Source organism: Varroa jacobsoni, unplaced genomic scaffold (genome assembly GCF_002532875.2).
Source record: "Varroa jacobsoni isolate VJ856 unplaced genomic scaffold, vjacob_1.0 scaffold_997, whole genome shotgun sequence".
Lineage (NCBI taxonomy): Eukaryota > Metazoa > Arthropoda > Arachnida > Mesostigmata > Varroidae > Varroa > Varroa jacobsoni.
This window is the reverse complement of record NW_019213899.1, coordinates 37,912-61,537: the sequence shown is the minus strand read 5'-3', so window position 1 is coordinate 61,537 and position 23,626 is coordinate 37,912. Positions and strand designations below refer to the sequence as shown.

At 40.5% G+C, this 23,626-nt stretch overlaps 2 protein-coding genes across 5 annotated transcripts in view; one reads left to right on the top strand and one right to left on the bottom strand.

Annotated features, from left to right (window-relative positions):
- Positions 1 to 23,626, bottom strand: part of LOC111265658 (oxysterol-binding protein-related protein 9) — a 43,589-nt gene that overhangs the window by 15,192 nt on the left and 4,771 nt on the right. For 2 of the 3 annotated variants that reach the window (XM_022842520.2, XM_022842519.2), the window contains exons 2-4: positions 18,743 to 18,872; positions 15,207 to 15,295; positions 13,148 to 13,240 (exon numbers count right to left, since the gene is read on the bottom strand). In XM_022842520.2, the coding sequence (XP_022698255.1) occupies positions 13,148 to 13,240; positions 15,207 to 15,295; positions 18,743 to 18,872 (312 nt within the window). Of the gene's footprint in view, positions 1 to 574; positions 4,954 to 13,147; positions 13,241 to 15,206; positions 15,296 to 18,742; positions 18,873 to 23,626 lie in introns of those variants that run through there. The other variant, XM_022842521.2, reaches the window with a different exon arrangement.
- On the top strand, positions 5,325 to 8,943 carry Ctps (CTP synthase). 2 transcript variants are annotated; one of them, XM_022842527.2, is made up of 2 exons: positions 5,325 to 5,657; positions 6,447 to 8,943. In XM_022842527.2, the coding sequence occupies exon 2, from the start codon at positions 6,664 to 6,666 to the stop codon at positions 8,335 to 8,337; it is 1,674 nt and encodes a 557-aa protein (XP_022698262.1). In that variant the 5' UTR covers positions 5,325 to 5,657; positions 6,447 to 6,663; the 3' UTR covers positions 8,338 to 8,943. The 2 variants fall into 2 exon arrangements, with proteins under 2 accessions (XP_022698262.1, XP_022698263.1); XM_022842528.2 differs by having other exon boundaries at positions 6,444 to 8,943.

Here is a 23,626-nt window from a genome sequence, read left to right as displayed (position 1 = left end):
ACAACAGCAAGATAAGCAAAAACTAACTACGACTGAATGAGTTAATACCGAATAGACACCAATCAAAAGGAACGAAAGGATATTGCTTCACATGTATATAATATGTAAAGCAATTTGTTGACAAGCGAGAAACAATGTGAACCTCCTTTGCTTATTATTTTTGCTTGTTTTTGTCTTGAATTCGTTGCCACTTGCTTTTTTTTATTGCGCTTTTATTTTTTTATTGGCCATACTATTATCGCCTTGCCGACTTTGATGCAGAGGGAAGCTGCTGTGGCTTCGGAAATCTCCAAAAGGAGCCACAAACCCATCCGATGGCAAAAGCCAATAGGCCAACATTATCTACACATTTTCTATTCATGCACAATATATGTGCTTATATTAAGCATGAGCCCCTCATTCGACGTGGGTTTCCTATACCCCTTGTTTCGTTTGCTCTCTCCCTCATCAATTGCCATTTGAAAACGTTAATACCGGCCCTTGGGCTAGCCATTTTCCTTTTTCCTTCGTTCGTTTTTTGCCCCCATGAAATCATTTCACAGCGACGTGTAACATCAACGCTAATATCCCATACCGCCTCCTCCATGTTAATTGGCCTGTTGCAGCTGCTCTCCTCGCCGCTATGGCCGTTGCCCAGGTTGTAACGGTGATCGTCTTTAATTAGTCGTCTATAGTCAGGCCGACGGGCCGGGAGCCATTGCTGGTCATACTTGTTACACTGGTCCCGCTGCGAGTGATGTTTTTGAGTTGGCGCCCACGCAGTAATCGATGATTGCAATCCATTATGAGTCGTTCTCTATTGCCATTTGCCGCGTTTGTGAAGAACCAGCGGACCTTGCCGAGGATTTAGCGTTGATCTGTGGACGTTGCTGCTATGAGTACACTGCCGAATTGAACAGGATGAGTTGGTAACCGTCAACAGAATGACTGATCTCTTGGTGGAACTATGGTATAATGTTCGTTATTTCCAAGACGTTGCTTTTGTTGCGATAACAGAAGATAATAGAAATGATAGAAGCAGGTTATACTTGTTGGGATGTACTTCTTACTGTATTTATGTTTTTATTATAATTTATTTTTGCTGTAAAAATTGTGTCTTTGCAACATTGGTCGTCGTTACATGCTTCTTGTGTCGATGTACGCTCATGCTTGCTAGACAGTGAAGCACAAAGGGAATTGGTTAGACGTTTTGTTCCAGTTCACCAACGACTCTCGTTAATTCATTACGTGTTGTAGACACAGATACTGCTGTCATTTGCTTAATATTCTTTGTCTGATCAAGCGTGTTGCCATCGTGTCCATGAAAAACACACAAATGATGATAGAATTGTAGAAAGTGACAAGTTAATATGAAAAGGTTTTGATGTGACGAAGCCCCACAAACTACTTCACATGCATACGATCTTCAGTAGATAGCTTGTATGACTGACGCTCAGTGCTGTCTGTCTCACCAGTCGATCTAGGTTTGTTTCTGTCCTGAATGCACTTAGAGTACGACTTCACATTAAAGTGTGATCGAACCTATCGATAATACATCTGTCCGAGCGGAATACATCCGAACACAGCAGCAGCTTCACTATTCACTACTCCTTTGTATTTCACAATATCCATAAGCGAGTCGATTGGTCTTTACACTTCAGAAGCTACTAGACACCATATCGCCACAGGGGACGCGCCTCTAGAGACCTGACTCTGACGTATACAGGCTATTACCATCATCACTTTCTATTCATGTGGCTTACAGAGTATACTGATAAAATCAGTTTTAAACAGTTCATTCGATGATTGATCATCTACTGCTATCGCCACGAAATTTCGATATTCTTTTGATTTCCTTTGCTGCCTCCGTCTTCTTCCTTTTTTTGTAATGATCCTCTGTCATACAACGAATTGGAAATTGTTCGTGTAGCTAAGACTGACTCAACGAATTCAACTGACTAAACCCCCATCATCGATTGAAGACCAGCCTTCGGGTTGCCAGAGACTTCACTTGCATAGCGCTTTTTAACGCTGCTGTTTCGTAATGAGTGTTCCCTTCGTAACTTGCTAACTGAACGAGTCGCCGCGGCTGTCAGTGCCAGTTATCCCGCTTCCTTGCCAGCCACTTTAATCCATTCCTGGGTCAGCACTAGATCCATCAACTCAACACTAGCCAAAAAGCTAGTTGCAGTTAAGTATATCAGTTATTTCTCGTCTACGGCTCATTGCTGCTACTGCTGCTCCCGTTGTCGTTGAGGGCCGCGCCGGGGTGGGCCGGCCTGTTTAAATCTCTATCGACCCAACCGCCTGCCTCCCGATGAAACTCATATTAATGCAGGACCAGATGCGAGCCGACCGCTAACTTTGCGGCTCGTCAAGCTGCTGTTATAGTTACCGCAGTTGTGCTGGCTGCTGCTGTTATTGTTATTGTGGTAGAAGAAAACGGCAAAATACACATACACACACACATACACATTCCGCGGTCTATTTCTGAATCTACCGCTATCTGCAAGACGCAAGCACTCCTATGACGACGGATAGCGCAACGAGGCAGCCAAACAAGAACTAAGTGGAAGAGAAACACTATCCGGCCATCGAACGGGCTCGCTTCGTTTGCTGACTAGAGAGTCGGCCGGTCGGGGAGCTGACAATTTGCTGGGACAACTGTTGTAGACACTAATTATAAACATTCATGGTGAGCTGACATGAGGCGAAAGGACGGTAGATAGTCGAGCTCGTGTCTTTATTGTATTTTAGTATACTTGTTGCTTGTGGCTCCGATTTTTTTTAGTATATGAACGACCCCTTTCAGTACTGCCTGCTGCAACCGTCTTCAAGGAAGAACGAAAGGTTTTACACTGAAAAAGGTGTTGGAGATTTCAGACGCATACGTCTCGAGTGAAATGCTAAGGACAACTGTTACACGTTGTCGACTTCTAGTTGGAGACAACGTGCGAACTTCAGTTAGCCTTGCGACCACTCTAACTAAAACGTTTCTAGCCAGCCTCTGTACGATGTCATTTATTTTATAGAATACAGTCAATTCACGAACAGATTATGTGTTGCATAACGTCTAGATACGTATTCAGCACACCATCAGAGCGGTACGCAGAAGTACATTCACAGCTGAACAACTTTACAGCTTGCAGATTTACACACGTCGATGCACGGTCAGATAGCTGGTCAGGTGGAGATCTAACGCGGTTGGACACGTCGCGTAAAAAATACCTATTTCGATGATATGTATAACCATGATCAACTTGGCATAGAGATCGGCTTCGATTCGGCAAGTAGAGTTGAAACCAGTAGAGCAGCACGACCGGCGTTACGTCTCTACAATTGAACAACTAGCGCTATCACCACCTAAAATGCGTATACCAAACCATAGATGCGGCGCGAAATTTTAGCGTTCTCTGGGATTAGCGCACCCTACCAACACCAGCAGCAGCAGCAGCAATGACAACGGTGAGAACCATAATACCAGCATTAATAACTGCTACGGCGGAGTAAGAATAGAGAGTTTTATGTGTGTCCTAGAGGTATCTTATTACTATTTGTCTAGACGCCACATCTTTTTGAGCTCTCATGGCGAGAACAATCGGTTCGAGACCAACATTGCATCTCCCTCATCTTCGTTATGACGTTAAAGTCCTTCGGTGTCTGTCGCAATGACAGCACGCTCGCAACGGTATCCGCAGTCGCTCCTCGGTCTCCACGCATCGATCGAAATCGCCGAAGTCGAACACACTTTCGCACACTCACGACTAACTGGTAAATTACTTGCCAAGTGCAGACCTTTCTTGCGATAGGCGCACCCCCGGCTGTAACTGCGGTTCGCGGTCGATTACGCTGCTAGGAGAGATCCTCGAACTCTTATTACGTAAGCTATTGTGTCTCAGTCCTGCAGCGGCTGGATCACAGCACACTCGTCCAGTTTGTTAAAGAAATTACAATATGATTAGTAGTTGGTATCCTGCAACGAGATCTCACAGTACCGCAACACAGCACTGGTTGACGAAGACATAGCCAGCGGCAACACCACCAGTAGGAGGCGAATAACAAACACTCAGTTTACTAGACACAGACTACATTCTCTAATATGAGCTATGTATATATGCATATACGAGTTCTTTCTGATTCTGCTGCTGAAGCTGTTGTTGCCGACGCCGCTTGCTATTTCTCGTACTCTTTATTCCAGCGGCTAAATTATTCGTATTACGTTCGTTAAAAGTTGAAACGTTATTCGTCAACTCACTAATCAACCGATCATTACTGCCGCTGAATGCTTAATGCTGTTTTGAAGCTGTCGGCCAATCTGCTCGAATTCGCCCTGTGAGCGCAGCTTCTATGGCCTGTCTACAACAGCTGTCCCTGTTGCTGCGGCAGCCATCATTAGCAAGCCAACTATTATAGAGCAAAAGCTGTTGAATGCGGCAGGACACCCGCATAACAGACAAAAACGGACAGGCGTCTTACACGGAGAAAAAGACGTGCACAGTATGGCAAGCAGGCGAACGGATCAATACACTCAACAGCAAGAATGGGCTATCGCAGTCTGCAGAGGTAGCGGGCCGTCGTCGACCATGCACGCCCTTTGGCGGCTCTTCTGCGTCCGATCAATGCCGCTATAAAGTTGAAAGCAGAAAAGCTGCGACCGCTGCTGCTGCCTTTGCTACTACAACATTCGTTGCAGCAATGGTTGTGAGCAGACTATGAGCGCCAATAGACAGGAACACCGGAGGCCGGTAGTAGCGGCACGACACCGAGTCACCCTTCGTATTAAAGCTCTCTTTAGGGTGCACAACTGCGGGAGCTACGACTGCACAACTACGATTCTACGATACAGAAACACAGCAAGAGCGAGAGCGAAACGGGAAAAAGAGAGGGAAGTTGTGCTATATCCTTTGTGGCGGTGACGAACGATCGTTTAGAGAATTAACAGCCAACGCACCAATAAACGAACGAATGTTAAGTAAACAAAATGAGACAGCTAACCTCGTATCGTACTATTGCTGCGTTCGCACGCACAACTTGCTTAAATACAAAAGTTTTCTACATGCGCTGATTATTTTCTCAACAGAAGTGTAGATTTATTGTCTGTGTGTACTGGTTTTGGATTCGACTATATACAAAACGCGCACGCGGCACGCCTGAAACAGACAGACGGAGAATGGGAGAGAGAAAAAGCCACAATAGTATGCGCGCAATGGTAGCAGCTGTCCGACTAGCTGGGAAGCTCGTTCTGTCGTCTAACCAATTGTGTGTCCCGACTGATAATGCACGCAACAAAGACAGGGCCTTTACAGGTGATGGCGGGCCCGACAGATTGGCGGAGCCACAGCCGATCACGTGTATGTCTGGTCTCGCGCTCCTCAGCGAGTGTGTTTTGATAGCCATCTCACAGCTGTGACGGCAAAACGCAAAGGCCAAGAAAACTCAGAAGTTAGTAGTTCGTAGCCGAGAGCGACTACGCTTAGTCTAGGCTATAATTATGTTCAGTGATAGCTGATAGCAACGACCATTTGAACGCCGCGTACAACATAGCAGAGGGCAGTTGTTGCAGCTCAAACACATGATATGCTTTCCGCGCAATAAGGATATCTTATCCCAGCTATTGACCCAAACGACAGCATACGGAGAGCAAGAGCATCGCTTCGGCCACTTTTGGCAAACAGGGGGTAAGGTTGTTTCAAGACACAAAGTCTAAATAGAGAGAAGGAAACAAAACGATTCAATGTGGACAATCCAAAAATTGTTCAGTTGCTTCATGCAGACGATCGGTTCTTAGATAGATTCGACTTGCTTTTACACTATTAATGGACATGCTAGCGTAATAAATTCATTCTTTCGAAGTAGGTTAGTTATCTTGACCCGTTTGAATCTCTGCTCTTCCCCCCAGAAGTACGTTGTTTAATTACCATTCAGGAGCTGGCGGCAATAAGTTACCACATGTGCGGCACTACGCGCACGTTAGTCATTGGGGCAAAGTTTATCATTATCAGTTGATTTAATCAATTGGAAATCTGAAACAGAGATACCAAGGCCCACCAGGTAACAAGAGCTAGAAATAGATTAAGAAGCTGCACAGCTTTTGGTTATGATGGTGACTTGTTGATGGCCAAGACTTTGTGTTAGTGCGTCATCGATATACGCAAAAAACCTGAGAAAAAGGACATAAGTTTGCTAATCTTATTCATTCTCTTCCCACCTCCCCCTGGTTTCTTCTGGGCTAGGGTCGTCCTTTTTTCTTAATATTGTTTATACGTGATGGAGGCAAGCATGTTGCCGCTGATCAGCCTAATCCCCTCTCTGCTGAGAGCTGCGGTAGCAGCAACGCTCGGTCACGGTGGAGCGCACGGCGTCTTCCACGCTACCGTTACCACTAGTAGTTCGACCCGTGTTCCAACGACTCAGTCATAATTGTTGCGCCTTCTCACACGAAACTTGTTTATTGACTGTTTCAGCAGTTTGACGAGCAAGCCCGTACACGTCTGGAGTGCGAGCAGTAGCTAAAACAGTGTCCTCATATCAAGGGCAGCAGCTACTTCAACACAGACCCGGGTTCAAACGACGAATACCAAAGCTTGGAGCATCGTTTCTGATTATAAAAAGCAGCAGCTGCGGCCTCAACAGCTACGTCAACAGATCTCGGGCTTACATCGAATTGTGTCAATTGAGTCGAAAATGAAGTACATTTTGGTCACTGGAGGCGTGATCTCAGGTATTGGAAAAGGCGTAATTTCATCGTCGATCGGTGCGATCTTGAAAACAGCGGGCCTGCACGTGACAGCTATTAAGATTGATCCGTATATCAATATAGATGCGGGGACATTTTCACCGTACGAACACGGTGAAGTGTTCGTGCTCAATGATGGTGGTGAGGTCGATCTCGACCTCGGGAATTACGAGCGATTTCTCGACGTAACGTTAGCCCGAGACAATAATATTACGACAGGGAAAATCTACCAAAGTGTTATTAATAAGGAACGTAAAGGAGACTACCTTGGCAAAACAGTACAGGTGGTACCGCACATTACGGACGCCATCCAAAACTGGGTTGAGAGGGTTGCGATGGTGCCGCTGGACGGCGTGCACGTTCCAGACGTATGTATTATTGAGCTCGGTGGAACAATTGGTGACATCGAAGGTATGGCGTTTATCGAAGCCTTCCGCCAATTTCGGTTTAGAGTGAAGAAGCGAAATTTTTGCTCGGTTCACGTCTCTCTCGTACCTCAGCCGAAAAGTACGGGCGACAGCAAAACGAAACCAACTCAAAACAGCGTACGAGAACTCCGAGGACTCGGGATCTCGCCCGATATCATTGTTTGCCGGAGTGAGCAGCCGGTCAACGAGGAGATTAAGGATAAGATTTCAAATTTTTGTCACGTTCAACCTGAACAGGTAATCTGTCTACATGATGTACCGAATGTTTATCATGTGCCCGTATTCCTCGAAAAAAACGGTCTCGTTAACCTGTTCGCGAAACATCTCAATCTGCATGTCAAGCTTGACCAACAAGCGTTAAACGCATGGAAATCTCTAATGTGGCGTAGTGACCGGGTCACCGAACCCGTGACAATCGCCCTTGTCGGTAAGTACACAAAGTTTGAGGATTCGTACTCATCAGTAATCAAAGCATTGCAGCACTCAGCATTGTTAGCCGAGCGTAAGCTGAAAATCAAAAGTATTGATGCCGAGCATTTGGAAATCCAGACAAAAGAAACGGACTCTGTTAAATATTACGACGCGTGGAAAAACGTTTGTGAAGTGGATGGCGTCCTCGTGCCAGGCGGTTTCGGAGTTCGCGGTGTCGAGGGCAAGATTCTCGCCATCAACTATGCGCGAACCGCAAAAAAGCCGTTCCTTGGTGTGTGCCTCGGCTTCCAGTGTGCCGTTATTGAGTTCGCTCGCAATGTGCTCGGGCGTAAAGGCGCCACCTCATTCGAGTTCGATAATGAAGCTACAGATCCCATCGTGATCGATATGCCTGAACACCATACGGGTCAGATGGGTGGCACGATGCGGCTAGGGTTACGCGAGTCCGTTTTTCAGACGCACGATTCTGTTTTACGTAAACTGTACGGCAATCAAGACGTCATTCAAGAGCGTCACCGACATCGCTACGAAGTAAATCCGGCGTGTGTCGATGAACTGGAAAAGATGGGCCTGCGGTTTGTCGCCAAGGATACTACCCTACAGCGTATGGAAGTACTCGAGCTAGCTGAACACCCGTACTTTGTCGCTGTCCAGTATCACCCCGAGTATATCTCGAGACCGCTGCGACCAAGCCCACCATATTATGGTCTTATCCTTGCTGCTACTGGCCAATTGGACAATCATCTCTCGTCTTTAGAGTAATGTCATGACGTGCAACAGCGCAAATGAGATGGTAAGCTCATTCCAAGATTAATCATAGTTGGTAGCAGATACGAGTCTAGCAATGCTTTATAAATAAAATTGTTTGTTTGTATCTTGTTGCGACTGGAAGTCATGCAAATGTTTTGGCCTAATAGGAAATGAATTAGGAGTGCTAATTGAATGAGCATCTGGTTGATTTTGTGACTTTTGTAAGTAAGAGTGGAAAGAATTCTGCTGATCAATGCTAAATGAGAACGTTTACATGTAAGCCGATAATCACATCACCACATCATTATTTTAGACATGAATACAAGTGTATGTGCTTTTCGTTAGCTTTTTTAATATGAACAAATGCTCTTTAATTCATCCGTATATTTGACTTTGATATTCGTGCGTGTGCTTCTAGGCATCTTAACAAAATACATTTTAGATGTATAGATAGGCTTACTATATCTTGATCTTTTGAAAATAAATGATACAAATAATTATCTTGTTATTATGCTGTTGTTGGGAGAGGATGAATGTCTACGTAAATCCCGAAATAACAATGAGACTATGCCCCTGAACTCGATAAAACGGAGCCCCACTTAATAAATTTGTTTTTAAGTGACTATGTTTTCATTGCAATAGTGTAAATCGAGTAGTTAACAAATGTCACATGTTAAGATGTTGGTCTGGTTAAGATGATTTATTAAAAAATGCAGTTTCTCCAGCGGTCGATTGAAGTAAGTGACCATACTTTTCTTATCTCGTTGCCACTACATACTCTGACCTTTTGTTGTTTAAGCCAACTGAAGATGATAGTTGATTGACTAAGTGGGTTCAATTAAGTATTTCTTGATTTAAGCACACTTTCTTATCGTTGGCTGGCTTAAACCGGAAAGGCTAAACCAAACCAACTACTGATCTTTTCCAGCCAATGGTACTATAATTATAATGTCATGCTTACTAAGTACTAACTGAAAACCACCCCAGTTAAAGGTACCTGCCCCCTAGAAACGGTTGCCACAAATAGTTCTAACCTATGGCTGTACCCACATCTGTTTAGCGTACTAAGACTCTATAAGTGGCAGAGTAGTTAAATCTTTCAGCTGTCAGCTGCACTCCTGACTTGACCCACTGAACGATAGGAAATCTCAGCGATTAGCTGTGGCTAGTGACTAGCCATTTGTAATTTTCAGTGACCCCGCCCACAATTCTGTGAGTTATCAAGACGAGCTCGTTCGGTAACGTGATCTCTGTTTTCAACCGGCACACTCACGATTGACCACGAGGCGCTATTCCAAACCTTTGCTGACATTTTTCCCGCATTCCAATAAGATCACTCACAAGTTTCGAGAGTGTTTTTACTCGCACCAGCAGCAGCATCGCGAAGAGGCCGCCAAGGTTGACGGCACCCTACAACCTACATAATCCTGAAGCGACGCCCTAAAACACAATGGGTCCTCTGAATTTCTTTTTTGCAGCATCGTGTTTTAGCTCACCACCGGCTTCGAATTCAACCTGTGTGAACAGCCTTGTTGCAGACTGTTTTTTGTAATGCTATTCCAAACGCAAGTGTCAGTTTCGTCATGGTAGAAACAGCTCCAGTCAATAGGGATACAGCATCTGGGACCATTTTTTTTTTTAGGCAGGTCGCAATGGTGGTCACGCGGGATCGTTCCATTTTGTATCCATTACACAAGACGCCTGGTAGCAGCCGCAATAGCGGCAAGATGTGTTTTAGACACTGGAAATGCATGGCTTGCACCCGTTTACTTTCTGACGTGCAGTGGAAAAATGAACGGGCTTTTTATGGTGTTACTTTTCAAATAGCGAAGCTGGAGAGGTTGCCTGTTGCCTCTATTCGGCTGCTGTTGGTTGAGTTTCGAAGTAAAACAAGTGGAATATCGGGTCAACGGACAGCATTCTCAGCCCAGCAAACTTTTTTCACCTTTTTCAAGCCCATGACGAGCACTTACTGATAACATTGAAATACGGCCCTTCCAAATAGCCCATAAACGCTCGCCACTGAATAAGTAACTAATTATTACATGTTCCATCGCAATTTTTTTTGCGATGGAACATGTCGCACCAGTAATTATGGCGCAGTACCCTGATAAAATCAAGTAGTTCTTCTTAATGCTCTCTCTGACTATGCGCACTTAACAAAAGTTTGAATCCTGATAAGGGTTTTCCTAGAATAACTGTTATAAGCTAAGTGGAAGAATCCAAGTGGTGTAGTTTCCAAAAAACTGGCTAAAGTGCTCTGTAGGAGATAATCATTAGTAACTAGGGAGAGTTTCTTCACCTAACTGAACCGATCCTAGCGATTCTCTATCAGAACAATAGAATCACACTGTGGAGTTTAGTTAAACTGTGCATTGACTACCATGGATCATAGGCGCGCATCCACTAAACGCGAACCAGACACATAACGACATCATTTTTCATTCTGTCCTTTTTCAACGTACGTACCTGGCTAAAGATGTAAAATTCGATGATTGTTGCTAACTTTGAGTGATGGTATATATCAGAAACAATCTGTCTCCCTCAAACCACTTGCTACGGAAGAGTGGCGAATTTATGAGAATTATACTTAGTAGCCTGGGATTTCTATATTTTATTGTAATGAATTTCTTGCGGCAGATTTTTGATAAAGCCAACATTTTTTACCAGGACCTGATACCCGTAAGGTTTATATGCCGCTGTAGAGAATACTGAATGTATATATTACGGGCAGGAAGAGGCCTGCGCAGTGATACTAATTCTGGCCAAACCTACTGCGCGCTATGTTGAATAAAACCCTGATTGATACAATCGGTTAACTGTTTCGGTACAGCGCAACTCGGCAAAACCGTTTCCATTCTGCTGCTGTGAACTGGTAAATTGGTTAGTTAAGGAAACATGGTTATTATATCTATTGTATGACTGAGGTCTAAAATTTCTTAACAGACGACTGTAGGCTTTTTTAAAATGGTAGAAATCTTTTTATTTATATCATAGTGTACTGTTTAGACTTTAGACATAAACAAATTATCGCTAGGTTCTCAAAAGTAGATGTTATTTTCTTGCTTAATTTATTACTTATAGATTTTTTGGCAAACTTGTTGAACACAGAATAGAAAGCTTATAACATTGCTTGTCGAGATTAGTGATCCTTAAATAAGCAAATCTACTAGATGTATTGTACATCAGGATTCTAGCAAGTAGCGTTTTATCAGCCAGGACAAATGAAAGCAAAACTGTAACCCAGCAATCGTAAACTAAACACCTTTTTGTAAGTCGTTATTGGGGTCTTGGACAGCAGAGGCGTAGTGCATACGTTGCAACCTGAGTTTTACGCGATTTTAGTCTTACCCTACACAAGCATAAACGTTCTGATAACTTGTACTTAACCTAATTTGATGTTAGGTAGCATTAAGTCCAAGTAACTGGACAACAAAAATCTGGGATCGCGTATAGCACACTACACTTTTGTGCAACCGTGGTATAATAAAAATCGAAAAGCACGAGACAGGCCAGACAAAATCTGATGTTTTCTGCAAGGGGCAAAATAATGGTAAAAACTAACTCCGAACAGTGACGTGTGCAGTAGATATATATACATGTATATATTGCACGCATACATATATATGAGATGTTTTTTAAAAAAAGGAGTGTCCGTCCCCAGATTAAGGACTTTCCAGGAAGTATCTTATAGGAAATATCCACAAGAGAAAATACCTCCATAAAATAGTAGTCTATCCATAGCCCTCCGTATTCCTGAATGTATTATTGTGATGGTGCAGTGGAAACGTGTATGTTTAATAAACTTAGGCACACGTGAGATGGCATGATCTTGGTTCTAAACCGGATGTAGATACGCTCCGTTTCATGCTGGGAGCCGGCCGTGTAAAACGAAGCTTAACTGAGGCCGTATCGAACGTAAAACTCGAAGCATCTATTTTAGCTTTGAATTTTTGAATGCATAGTACTCAAAGCATTAATCTCTCTGCTCATTAAGCAATATGTCCATAAAGGTTAATAGAATATCGAGAGAGCAAGAATAGTAAGTATGTATGTGTCGGACCCTTTGCTGAGCCAATAGTAAAGCTGTTAACCTTGCAAAAACTAATTTCAACGGATTAACAACTGTTTATTGAGACATATTCTATATATCCAAAAGACGTTTCTATTAGACCAAAGACGTCGAAAATCTCCTTAGAATGTTTATACTTCAAATACGTTGTTTTGAATCCTGTTTACATGTATTAGTACTTTTTTTTGAAAACCAGAGATGCAAAACGCGCAGCTTTTTTAAAGATATTTACGCAAATGCGACTCGGCACTATATCCGCTTAACAAACCGTTACAAACTAAGAAGGGCCCATTTGGTCATACGAAAATTAATCTAATTGTACCTAAGCTAATGTAGACAAAAACCTCAATTTTCAAACAATAACGAGGTTTTCTGAATCGGTGCCTAGATTAAATCTCCATTCCACATTTTTAATGTTACATGAAGGTGATAATGTTTGATACTTCACAAACGTTTAGTCCTTTTGGCATAGATTAGACATCTTTTTTTTGTTGTGTAACATTTAAAATGTGTATGGCTTCACTTTTAAGCTGAATTTCTCTTGTTCTATATAAGCCCATTGATCTCCAAAGATGCCGCAATGGGTCGGTCATCGATGGACTTTTATCTCAAATGATATACGGATGCTGAGGACTCTTCTGGTCGTTTGGCCGAGGTCTCATATTCTCAACGTCAGCCAGTAAGTTCCATTATATAATAAGTAAAGGGCAACATTCTATCGCTGTATCTTGCCATTTTCGAGATACTTACGTCTACTTGCTGAATCAATAATTGAAGATAGCTGTCAGCCTCAGCCAGTTTGTCCTCGAAGCTTCGCACTGAAACGGGTCGCTCCCAGAGTAGCTAAAACACGCAAAAATTACAAAAATGCAAATACAAATAAAATTAGTAGGTTACCTTAATTTGTATGATTACGAGACACGAGTCTTTTAAATATTATGATAGCTTCGACTAACTATAAATATTTAATCATAGAATCAATGTGAATACAATAGTAATAATCATCGTCATTAAAATATTCTATTATATTGCGGCAAACAACTTGTAACTAGGATATATTAGGTTGGTTCTACAATTTTGAAACGTTGCTCTGTCGTTTGGCTTGAAACTTAGTTTGCTCTCCGTTAAGAACTGGCTCACTTTTCCTAAGTTCATTAGTGGCAGTTTTCTGCGCGATCGGACTGAAAAATAATCCGACACAGCCTTCTGGATTTCTCCCAGGCAGGAAAAGCGCAGTTGAGAAAACAGGAGCATGTATGAAATGGAAAAAAGATAATCCAACGGCATTTATGTGGATCGGGTTTCAGCGCGGTAGAGCTCCATATGTAAATTTAAAATACAAACTAAGTCCTAGGCAGCCCTATGAAACTGAGGCTCGACAATGGACTGCGGGCTCTGTTCTGTTCTTTCTGTACACCAAAAGGTCACATTACTGCATTAAGTTACAATGTTTGCTACATGCAAGAGGAGAAATCTTAACGACAAGAAAGAGATCTTACATAAACTTTGTAAAAATGCTACAGCCAATCGTTTAAGCATATGCGTATAGTATAGCATTGCTTGAATGGCAATCATTTCTTCGATAATAAAAAAATCGTGTGTTTTGCTTCAAGAACGATTTTAACCTAAAGGTTTTTAAGCTACCCTTAGCTTCTACCCGTAAGTATTGAGTCGTTCCGGATCTGAACCATAAAATATTAGACGGGATCGGCCAGAAGGAGGCTCATAGCGTAACTTGTGTTTCCATTAAGGAAAAAATCATTATTAAAGTAATCATTTTTTTTTCGAGCAACGAAAAGAGACAGGAATATTAGGGACAGCCGTTCCCGCGCAAGCAGCATTAAAGGAGGCGTACTCGCTTAGGAAATTTGTTTCGCTTATGTTCGCTTAGGAAATCTAATTTCCTAAACGTGGAACTTTGGTGAATGAGAATGCAAGTCGACCCAATACGTGAAAACTGGGTCCTTAGAAATAAAAAAAAAACTGAAACGACAAACTAACGTGCGGAGTAATCATTAAACAAGAAAATTCATGCTGATCTTGGACGGAATTTTTTTGGCGCTTTAATTATGTACAGTTCAGACCTTACTCTACTGGAGTACAGCTGTTCGCATTCATACAATACGGACTGAACTATAGATTATTTGAAACAAAAGGCTTGAATTTAAAGATGTTTTGCGTGAGAGTGTATCGACTTTACGGATGCCTTTTTATTTACTGAGGCACCCATCTCTTATACAAATAATAACGAACAATTATGGGAAACCGAAAAATACTTCAAAAAAAACATCTTATTTATTCCGCATCTTAATGTTTGCATCTAAAGTACACGAAGCAATTTATTATTTACTATTATTATTATTTGACCGATGTAATGTTATACTTCGAGAACTAATGTAAGGATATTTTTTCTTACTCTTTGCAAGTCGTGAAACATTGTATATAGGCCAAGTACTTATTTACTATAACAGCATCATTTCTATTCTCTAACAGTTTCCTATACGATTCTTTCGTTAAGGACATATAGCTAGATGCAAATGTAAGATTGAACCTTTTTAGAATTTATGTTACAGATAATAGATTAGTCGTTTTCCTAAATTCACGAATGGATAGGCAGATAAGATTACCATGTACGGTAGACAGGGACCGAAAACGAAATCGAGTCGTGACAACACAAACATCTGTTTCGAAATCCTTGTCTTCAATTGAAAATCAATTTAAGTGCACTTTCTAATTAACTGAATTTTCTAATTAATTCATTCAGTATTTAGGCGGTTGGAAATTGTGCTAAAGGTACGTATCGTAATACCACGTTATGGTGAGCATGTCGATGGGTGTGCCTAAGAATGGTATCCTCAAGCGCTCGAACCCAATGCTGGCGTTCTTCCGCATCCCGAGCTGAAAAAAATATAGCCGCAGGCAAAATATTAGATAGAAGTCACTGTTAGCTTAAAAGGGCATATCTTAACTGTAGTTAATGAAGAAGGTAAGTATCTGCAGCATAAGCTTTAAAATTAACGACAGAAATTGTAGATTACCAAGCTATCATATAATAGTGTTTTTTGTTCAATACACAGTCAAATCTAGTGTCATTCATATACATAGGGTAAATACAATTCGTCGTGGTTAATTAACATGCATGCTCAAACTGATACTAGAATTAAATATTTAAGCCTCTCTAAAGCGTCCTCTATGATATAGTTTCTACTAAATAGGCGTTCAGATCGTCAATATTTTTCTCATCATAAGTATAACAGCAAATTCGAATCATATTAAACAGGACTTAAATGCTCTCTAATGGGCAGTACAATGTAACTGCTGAAATATAACGCCGTCATCTACTGCTAAAGTGGCTGCTGTAGCAAAAACAATGTTTGCAATGAATTGTTTAAATGGTTTTAAGTTTAAGTTTATAAAGCATTTTAAAGCACCATTAGATACTGTTTGAAAAAAAGGAGCGAGGCGAGAGCCGATTACTTTCCTATCAGCAGATCAATATCGTACCACGCATTCATTGTCATTTGTATAGTTAAAATGTTGCTCAGAAAGGCAACAATCATATCACTCTTCGGAAGAAGTTAATTTTCTATATAGTTTCAATAAGAATGGGATGTCTTAAAAGAATACTCGATACAATAATTCGTAGGAAATGAAGCTGTACCGTTGCCTAAAAGAATGCTTGGGCAAAATGCTACGAAATTAAGGCACCCCCGAAGCACTATTGTTTTCAGTATAAACTCTTCAATCATATATGTTTACCGAGATTTCAATCGGCTGTTAGCTGCGCGAATGAATTTCAGTTTGATTGTTTTAATACTAGTGCTTTGATAAAAATTTTAGTTTGATATTTTTTGCCCGCTTCTTATTATGGCATTACTATACATCCCCTTAAATCCTTGAGCCATTTGCTCATATTTAAAGAAAACAAAGTTCCAAAAGCGATACTTAAGACCCTGTACGCTATTTACCTTCAAAATACAATTTTAGGTAATAGTCTAGTGTGTGTTGTATTCATTAAGGGGTGGTTTGTTAAAAAAAATTTCTGCTAAAGATCCATAGTGTAAACCTCCCAGAATGTTTCAGGACAAAGCAGACATAATGAAAATTCCGTGGTACTTTAGCAGGATCGCATTGATCAGTTGAATATAACTCGGTAACTGGTTTTGAACCGTTTACGCGTCTTAAGAAAGATACAAAAGACAGAAAAATGAGTTTCACATAAAATGATTAAATACTATATTTCGGTTAAATATCGGTTGAAAAATATTCTTTGTGTAGAAACCTTACTGACTGTGGGAAGAGTATCTCTTACTCGAATCCTAGATTCAAAATATCATAATTTCATATCATAATCACGTAAAACAAAATATTTGCCAAAAAAGCTAGCTTATATGTTAGGTGAAATATAAAAGGAATGCTTTATTTTATAGCTTATAAAATCGCGCAAAGCAATTAATGCAAGACGTCAGAGCAATTAATGCAAGCTTAACTGAAAGGAAAAACCCTTTCCCGACCAAGTAAATTCATATTTCTCTCTATAATGTTACATTTTCAAGGAGATGAGAAACCGATTACTCGTTAAATTAAACATTCTGTTTCGTGTGGTACATTCGCAAGATTTGGCAGTTTCGGACTTCTACTCATTTAGACTTATGCAAATTCACTGGCTGGCAAACGGTTCTATGACTTCTATACTTTGATGATCGAGGTATTAATACGTGTTTTCGAAAATAAATATTGGTTTGCATTTGGGGCTGCATTTGTACACTTATTAATATCATTTATATATTTATGGGTCATTTTAAAAATGGTCCAACTACAATGATAATAATAAAGAAGGTAGTTATATATGCAGAATAACTGTTATTTTTCAAAAAAACACAGATGAAACGCACTTGGGTTCGACTAAACCGTCACTATGGAGAATTCGACAAATCGCACAAAGCAATCGGGTAACACCGAAAAGAGCGTGTGCATCCATACCCTGACAGATCGACCTGATATAATAACCTGTCTACCCGTTGAGCCACCTTTACAACGAATCTCCGATTGCTTCGAAAAAGAAATTAAAACAAGGCTTAATAAAGTAAATTTTTTTAAGCTTTTTTATCCAATTACGTTGAATCTTCACCATATGTTATGCACAGTAAACATAATGCATCATAATGGACTAACCGAAGAGAACTGCAGTATAGAAGAACTTAGGATGGTAAAAATCTGATACTATCCGACTGATGAGCATGTACCTATACGTTAAGGTATGGACTAACAATTATATGTGGAGATTAACAATTACAGATTAGCAACGATGACAAAATCGGAATTAAGAATCAATGTTACTACTGATGTTTCCGTCGTGAGCATAAAAGATTATATGGGTGGTTATTATATGTTGCAGTGGAATCAGTGGACCGGTTCGATGATTAGATTGAATAGCAATAATGAAGTAATCTTATTGAAGAACATGCGCTTCCAGTTAAAAACTAACCAATTGCTTTGTTAGTCTAACATATGAGCTAAGAAGACATCAGAAATCCTATAAAAAATACAAACCCTATGCATAGTAAGGTGGTTTTTGATAGTTTCACGTTAGGTGCGTGTTTTATCAGAAGCTCCGTTCGACAACCGTCACAAAAGATTTAAAATTTCTCACAAGGATTTGCTTGGGAATACAGATGGCCCCTGATTCTAAGCTAACTCTGGTGGAAATCAAGTGGATCATATAAATAATTTTTATAATGGTGTAGATGTGGCGTTTTTGCCTGATATACATAGGACACATCAGATGGTTTATGTTTGAAACGAGCATAGACTTCGTTTCGTGCTGGGACCAACCATTTAAAGCAATGCCAAACATAGGTATCGAACTGAACCTAAAATATCTCTTGAACTGTGCAAAAATAATACGTGTAGAATTTGTATTTAATATGCCACCGTTTTTAGTGCACGAACGCAAATGGCACCTTCGCCCGATGGTTGCATGTAATAAAATCATGTGATGCCTAAGCGTTTGCTTTAGTTTTTTTTATTAGCCACTACTCTGGTGGCAAAGAGATCGGCGCCATTAGTACAGGTTCCCGTTTTTTCACAGAGTGACCAAAGTTTAAAAATAATGCTCTTAAAATCAATGCTAAACGTACGGATCTGCATAAGCCGGCTTTATGTGCGAGATACTCTCGTAGAGATAAATTGACAGTCAGTCGCTTTTAGAAAAGTTATCATACCGTTAATCCTAGCATCACAAATGTTTTTTTACCACTGTACTTTCGAATGGTATAAAATACCATATAACCTTGATTGATAAACGATCTGAAGCGAGTCCATATATAGTTTAGCAAAAGTCACCTTGGAAATGAAAGCCTTTTCGATCGACGCGGATGGTGAAAGTAGAATCATCCTCGTCATCGATTCCGATGACGGCACCTTGAAGTCTGACGCACCCACGACGAGCTCCGCGAGCCATATTTTCTTTGGACTGAAACACACACAAATGACCTCGTTTATTTACTAAATTCGCTATCAAATTTATTCTGGCTATTAAAAAAGTGAAAGTGAACCTGATAGAGTTACTTTTCATAGAAGGGGAAAAGTAAATTATTTATGAAAATTTTTCAGCCCAGACGTGACCTTACTATCACATCAAAAGCACACATTAATCAAAGAATATACCATTATTTTAACATTATCTAATAATACAATGTCAACCAGCAAAGCCCTTCGCAAACCATTTAACCTTAATACTCTTACTACTTAGTCTGCATTACCTCACATTAAATCACATGTTCCATGATTTTAAAGACTGACAAAATAATGCGCACATCTTTCTCCCTCTTTCTTATACGTCATAGTTGTTTCATCTACGTGAGTTTCATTCAACATAATCAGTGTAATACCCACATGCCCATTCCAGAAAGACGCTGAAAAGACGTCGAGCTCAGAGCTCAGGCCCTTTTGCGTTTCACCTACGTTTCTCTACAGACTTTTCTTATTCCAGCTGCTGCGAGCGTTAACATCATTACCATAGTTGCTACTCACTTGTCCTATCGTGAGCGATGCGCACACGTCGACAAGTGATCGATATGGAAGGAAGTAATGGATCCGGAGAAAAATGCCAGCGGTGCGACAAGTAGTCAGGCTGGCGGGCGACATTTGGTCGAGTTTATCGATAAAATAAAAAACCTCCAGGCCGACGCAAAAAGATATCAAGGGGTGCATACACAATCCACCGTAAACTACTCCCTTCAGGCTGCAGACCGATCGCACGTACAACCACGCTCTTTTCACGTTTTCTTCCATGCCTTATGATACGGGATGGACGTAGTTAACGGATTCGGGACTATGCGCTAAACTTATACTATGCTTGAAAATTTTCGGTTTATTTACAATCTCCGTTACAGCAGTCTTGCAGCATTTGCTACGGTTACTGCTGTTATCGGAATCGTTGCTCCAAATCATCGCTGAATTGCTCTTCAACCATGTCATCTAGCCAATAACGTTGAGTGAACGTAAAAGACTTAACGTGTGCTATGGTTACACGCGCAGGCGGCAGCAAATTGCTGAGCGGCCGTTGTAGGTCTCGTTTGCGGTAAAGACTGCAGTCAACGCCCGCCTCCAACATCACTATACCATCATTCTGTTAGACTCTCGGCTAAGGCAAGTACGCAGTGGTCGGCTTGATCTGACTACTTATTGCTGCGCAACAAAGCGAGAAGAGACTGGGTGGTTGGTTTGTAAAGCAAAAAAGAAAGTCGAAAAAGTGTCACAAGTCCACTTTAAATTATAGAAATACATGAAGAAACGACAGAATGAAAAAATGAGAAACACATTTGTATCAAACAAAAAAGAAAAGAGTACTGTGGTGCTACTAATCGGCCGGTGCGGATATTGAGACACATGCAACTGTGCAAAGGAATAGAGGAAAGATACGTTATAGGCTTCTTTGATATAGGTTTTTACTGTATGTACCTGAACTTCGGGGTAAATAGCTTGGGCATTATTAGACTAAGCTACTCTGTTCTTTTAAATGAAGGGTAAAAGTAAGCTGATAGTTGAGATGCTACGCAGAAAGAGATCAAATTCAGAGATAAGGTAGACTATGTTTATTTAGACAAATTGTTTTCATGAGATGGCAAAAACAGCAATGCTTGCAGCAAAGCGTACAATCGAGTGAGAAATAAACATATTTTGAAAAAAAACTAGTAACTGAAATCACTAAGCGAGTAAGTCAGAACAACAATCAAGAGATACGGCAAATATATTTTTAGTTCGAGCAATACCAATCACATAAAAGATACCCATATTCGTACAGAGTAAGAAGCTGTAGAATAACACTAAAGGATCTGCTACATTTAAAAAAGAGCCTAACGTCCATTTGATCGAGTTAAGTTCGAATTCAACTCTTCGAAAATTCTATTCGTATACCACCTTATCTATGCAGCGCGAGCGAATATGTTTTGGCAAGCCAAGCCAATAGATTTAGCAATAATGATGAAGAATATACCAACAACTAGTGCAGGCGTCTATATACAGTTTGGATAAACCTTATATTTCAACCGTCGCTAAATCTATTATAGTATAGTACAAATTGAACTTTTCCTGAAGCTACTGCCCATCACATATTTATTAACGCTAAGAATTGTTTAGCTTATAGGTTGCTCTCCGTAAGATTTTTCAATTGTAGAAACTTTTGTACACAATCTCTAAAAATTATACTATGGAATATTCTCAAGTATTATGCTTTTGGACCTACCATGTAATAGGATCTCATGGTCTATAGTAAACGGACCACTCCTCTTCTGACTCCAGTCGCTTGTCGAATCCTGTCTTAATGCTGTATGAATCTCTATTTACATCGTCGAGTTACTACCACCTAGCGGTGAATAGGTGATTTATTGTTCACGAGTAACTTGTACTTTTATTATATTACTTTTGCCCAGAACTTCTTATAATCAAACCTATTAAGGAATGCTTCTTTGTGAATGCGAACATTCATTAATTGGATCATTTTTACCCGTTAGCCTCTTTTCAAAGACTTTCGCATGGAACGCACAACTAGGACATGACGAAGCATACCACAAGGGATCTATATCTATCATGTAATTCAATGTAATCTGTGCACATCGGCTGACGAAATTCAAAAACCACTCTGATATAATGTTGGACTAACTGCGCGTATTCAAGATGAGGTGATCAAAAGTTCAAAGGCAATGAATAGTCCCGTTCATGATGGCTGAAGACGATTAGGATTCATAAAATACAGTAAATGGTTATGAAGCTAACTTTAATATTAATTTGTAAAAAAAGGCAAGGCCATAAAAGAAATAACAGTAAGAAGATTCACCAAGCTTAATAAAACGCACTTAATTAATAAAAAGCAAAACAACGAGACGAGCAAAATCTGGTGATATCGTAAGAAGTAGATTATATCTAATTAATATCTAATTATTATTTTATCTAAATATTAAGATTAATCTAATTAATAAGAATAAAGTTAATGAACGGCCTTGTTTATCATAGTTAAAGGCGGTTAGAATTAATTACCTTCCTAGCGTGATTATTTATGCTCATTAGTGGTCACTGAAGACCAAGAAGGAGCCTAAAACCTATTGACTCGTTTATATAATAGATGAAGGTTGTCATGACTTTTTACGTCATTCTACTTATTATATAATTATACAATAATAATCTTGATTGAATTATTTCAAACAAAGATAGATCAGTAAGTAATAAATAGATCAGTGTCTGCGACATACTGGGGATTTTAAACAGTTTGAACCTTGTATACTTAAATTTAAGAGCAGTAATGCGCTTCTCATGTGTGATTTGTAGTATTTCTATATTATGCTTGAAAGCAATTCTCATCATGACAAGGGACTCGGTGGCAGACTGCTGTGACACCTGAATCTTTTATTTTAACACAGTGCAATTACACGCAGCCGACGGCATTCGTTACAGGCACGTATAAATGTCGACATTGTTCCTCATCAACGAGCCAGTTTGAACTATCACTATCCGTGCGATTCTCTTTATCAGTCGAATAGGTTTCGCCTACACCGTGCCTGCACGCATTGTAAGCAATTTCATAAAGTCTCCATTTCCGATGTCGATCTTGATTTCTGCATCTGGACCCCTGTTGCGGACTAAATACCCTTTATAAAAATCATCTTAACTGCAGTGTGTGCGATTATCTATTATTGTTATCATTATCATCTAACTATCGGTTGGTATTTAGACGATAGTTTTATTAGTAATGCGCGTATGTTTCTGCTCCACTATGGACGTCTTGGGTGCATGCCGTACCCTTCAGCAATGAGTGATACCTCCCGTCGATCAAAATACAGCCATCAGATGAGCTGCTAGTCGCTTTTTACTGCTGCTGCTTACATGACACAAGCGACCTAATCAATTCCTTCCTTTGATCTCTTTCATCACCACCACCTTGTTTACAGCGAGTTTTAAAAGCGGCGTTTTCTCTTCATTTGGTACAAATAGTGCTAGCAATATGAAGAAAATCCGCTTATTATTTTGACAGTACCTCCTACTAACACCACGATGTAGCTGAACAACTTTCGCTTGCGCCTGCCGCCGCCGCGACCGGCACAGAATGAACTGTTAGTCGACACCCTTTACGACGTCCACCTTGTAGCTACCACTCAAACCCGAGACAGTCGTATCGTCCGTCTAGGATTGAAGGTTTACCGCAAAGTAATAACATCTAAAGAGCCAGCCGATTGTTGAACCATCAACAGGACGAGGCTTCCCGGCATTCGATGATAGGTCTTCCTATAAGTCATTTTGCTTCGCCTTGGGTATTCTTCGGACCAACCTGATACACTCTAGTAGATAGCCAGACAAGAATAATGATATTGTGTCACACTATTACGATGACGGTAATGTCGCCATAGCTCACCTAACATGAAGCCACACGCGTCAACTCCAACTCGCAAGTACCGGGATAAGCGATCAACCTAATTGCCTTTTGGAGTGGCTCCTTTATCACGTTGCTATCGTTATTAAGAAGCTATAAGGGCAAATGGAAAGGGACAAAATCCTTTGGCGTTTTCTTCTCTGCCCAGGTTTCGCGCAAATGCTATAGTTTAAAGAAGGGCGGCGACAAATTAAGTGCCGCTTCAAATTATTGTATTGTAAATATCATAATAACTGCAGTCTACTGCGAAAATGATAATATATATATATATATATATATATATGTATATATATATATATATA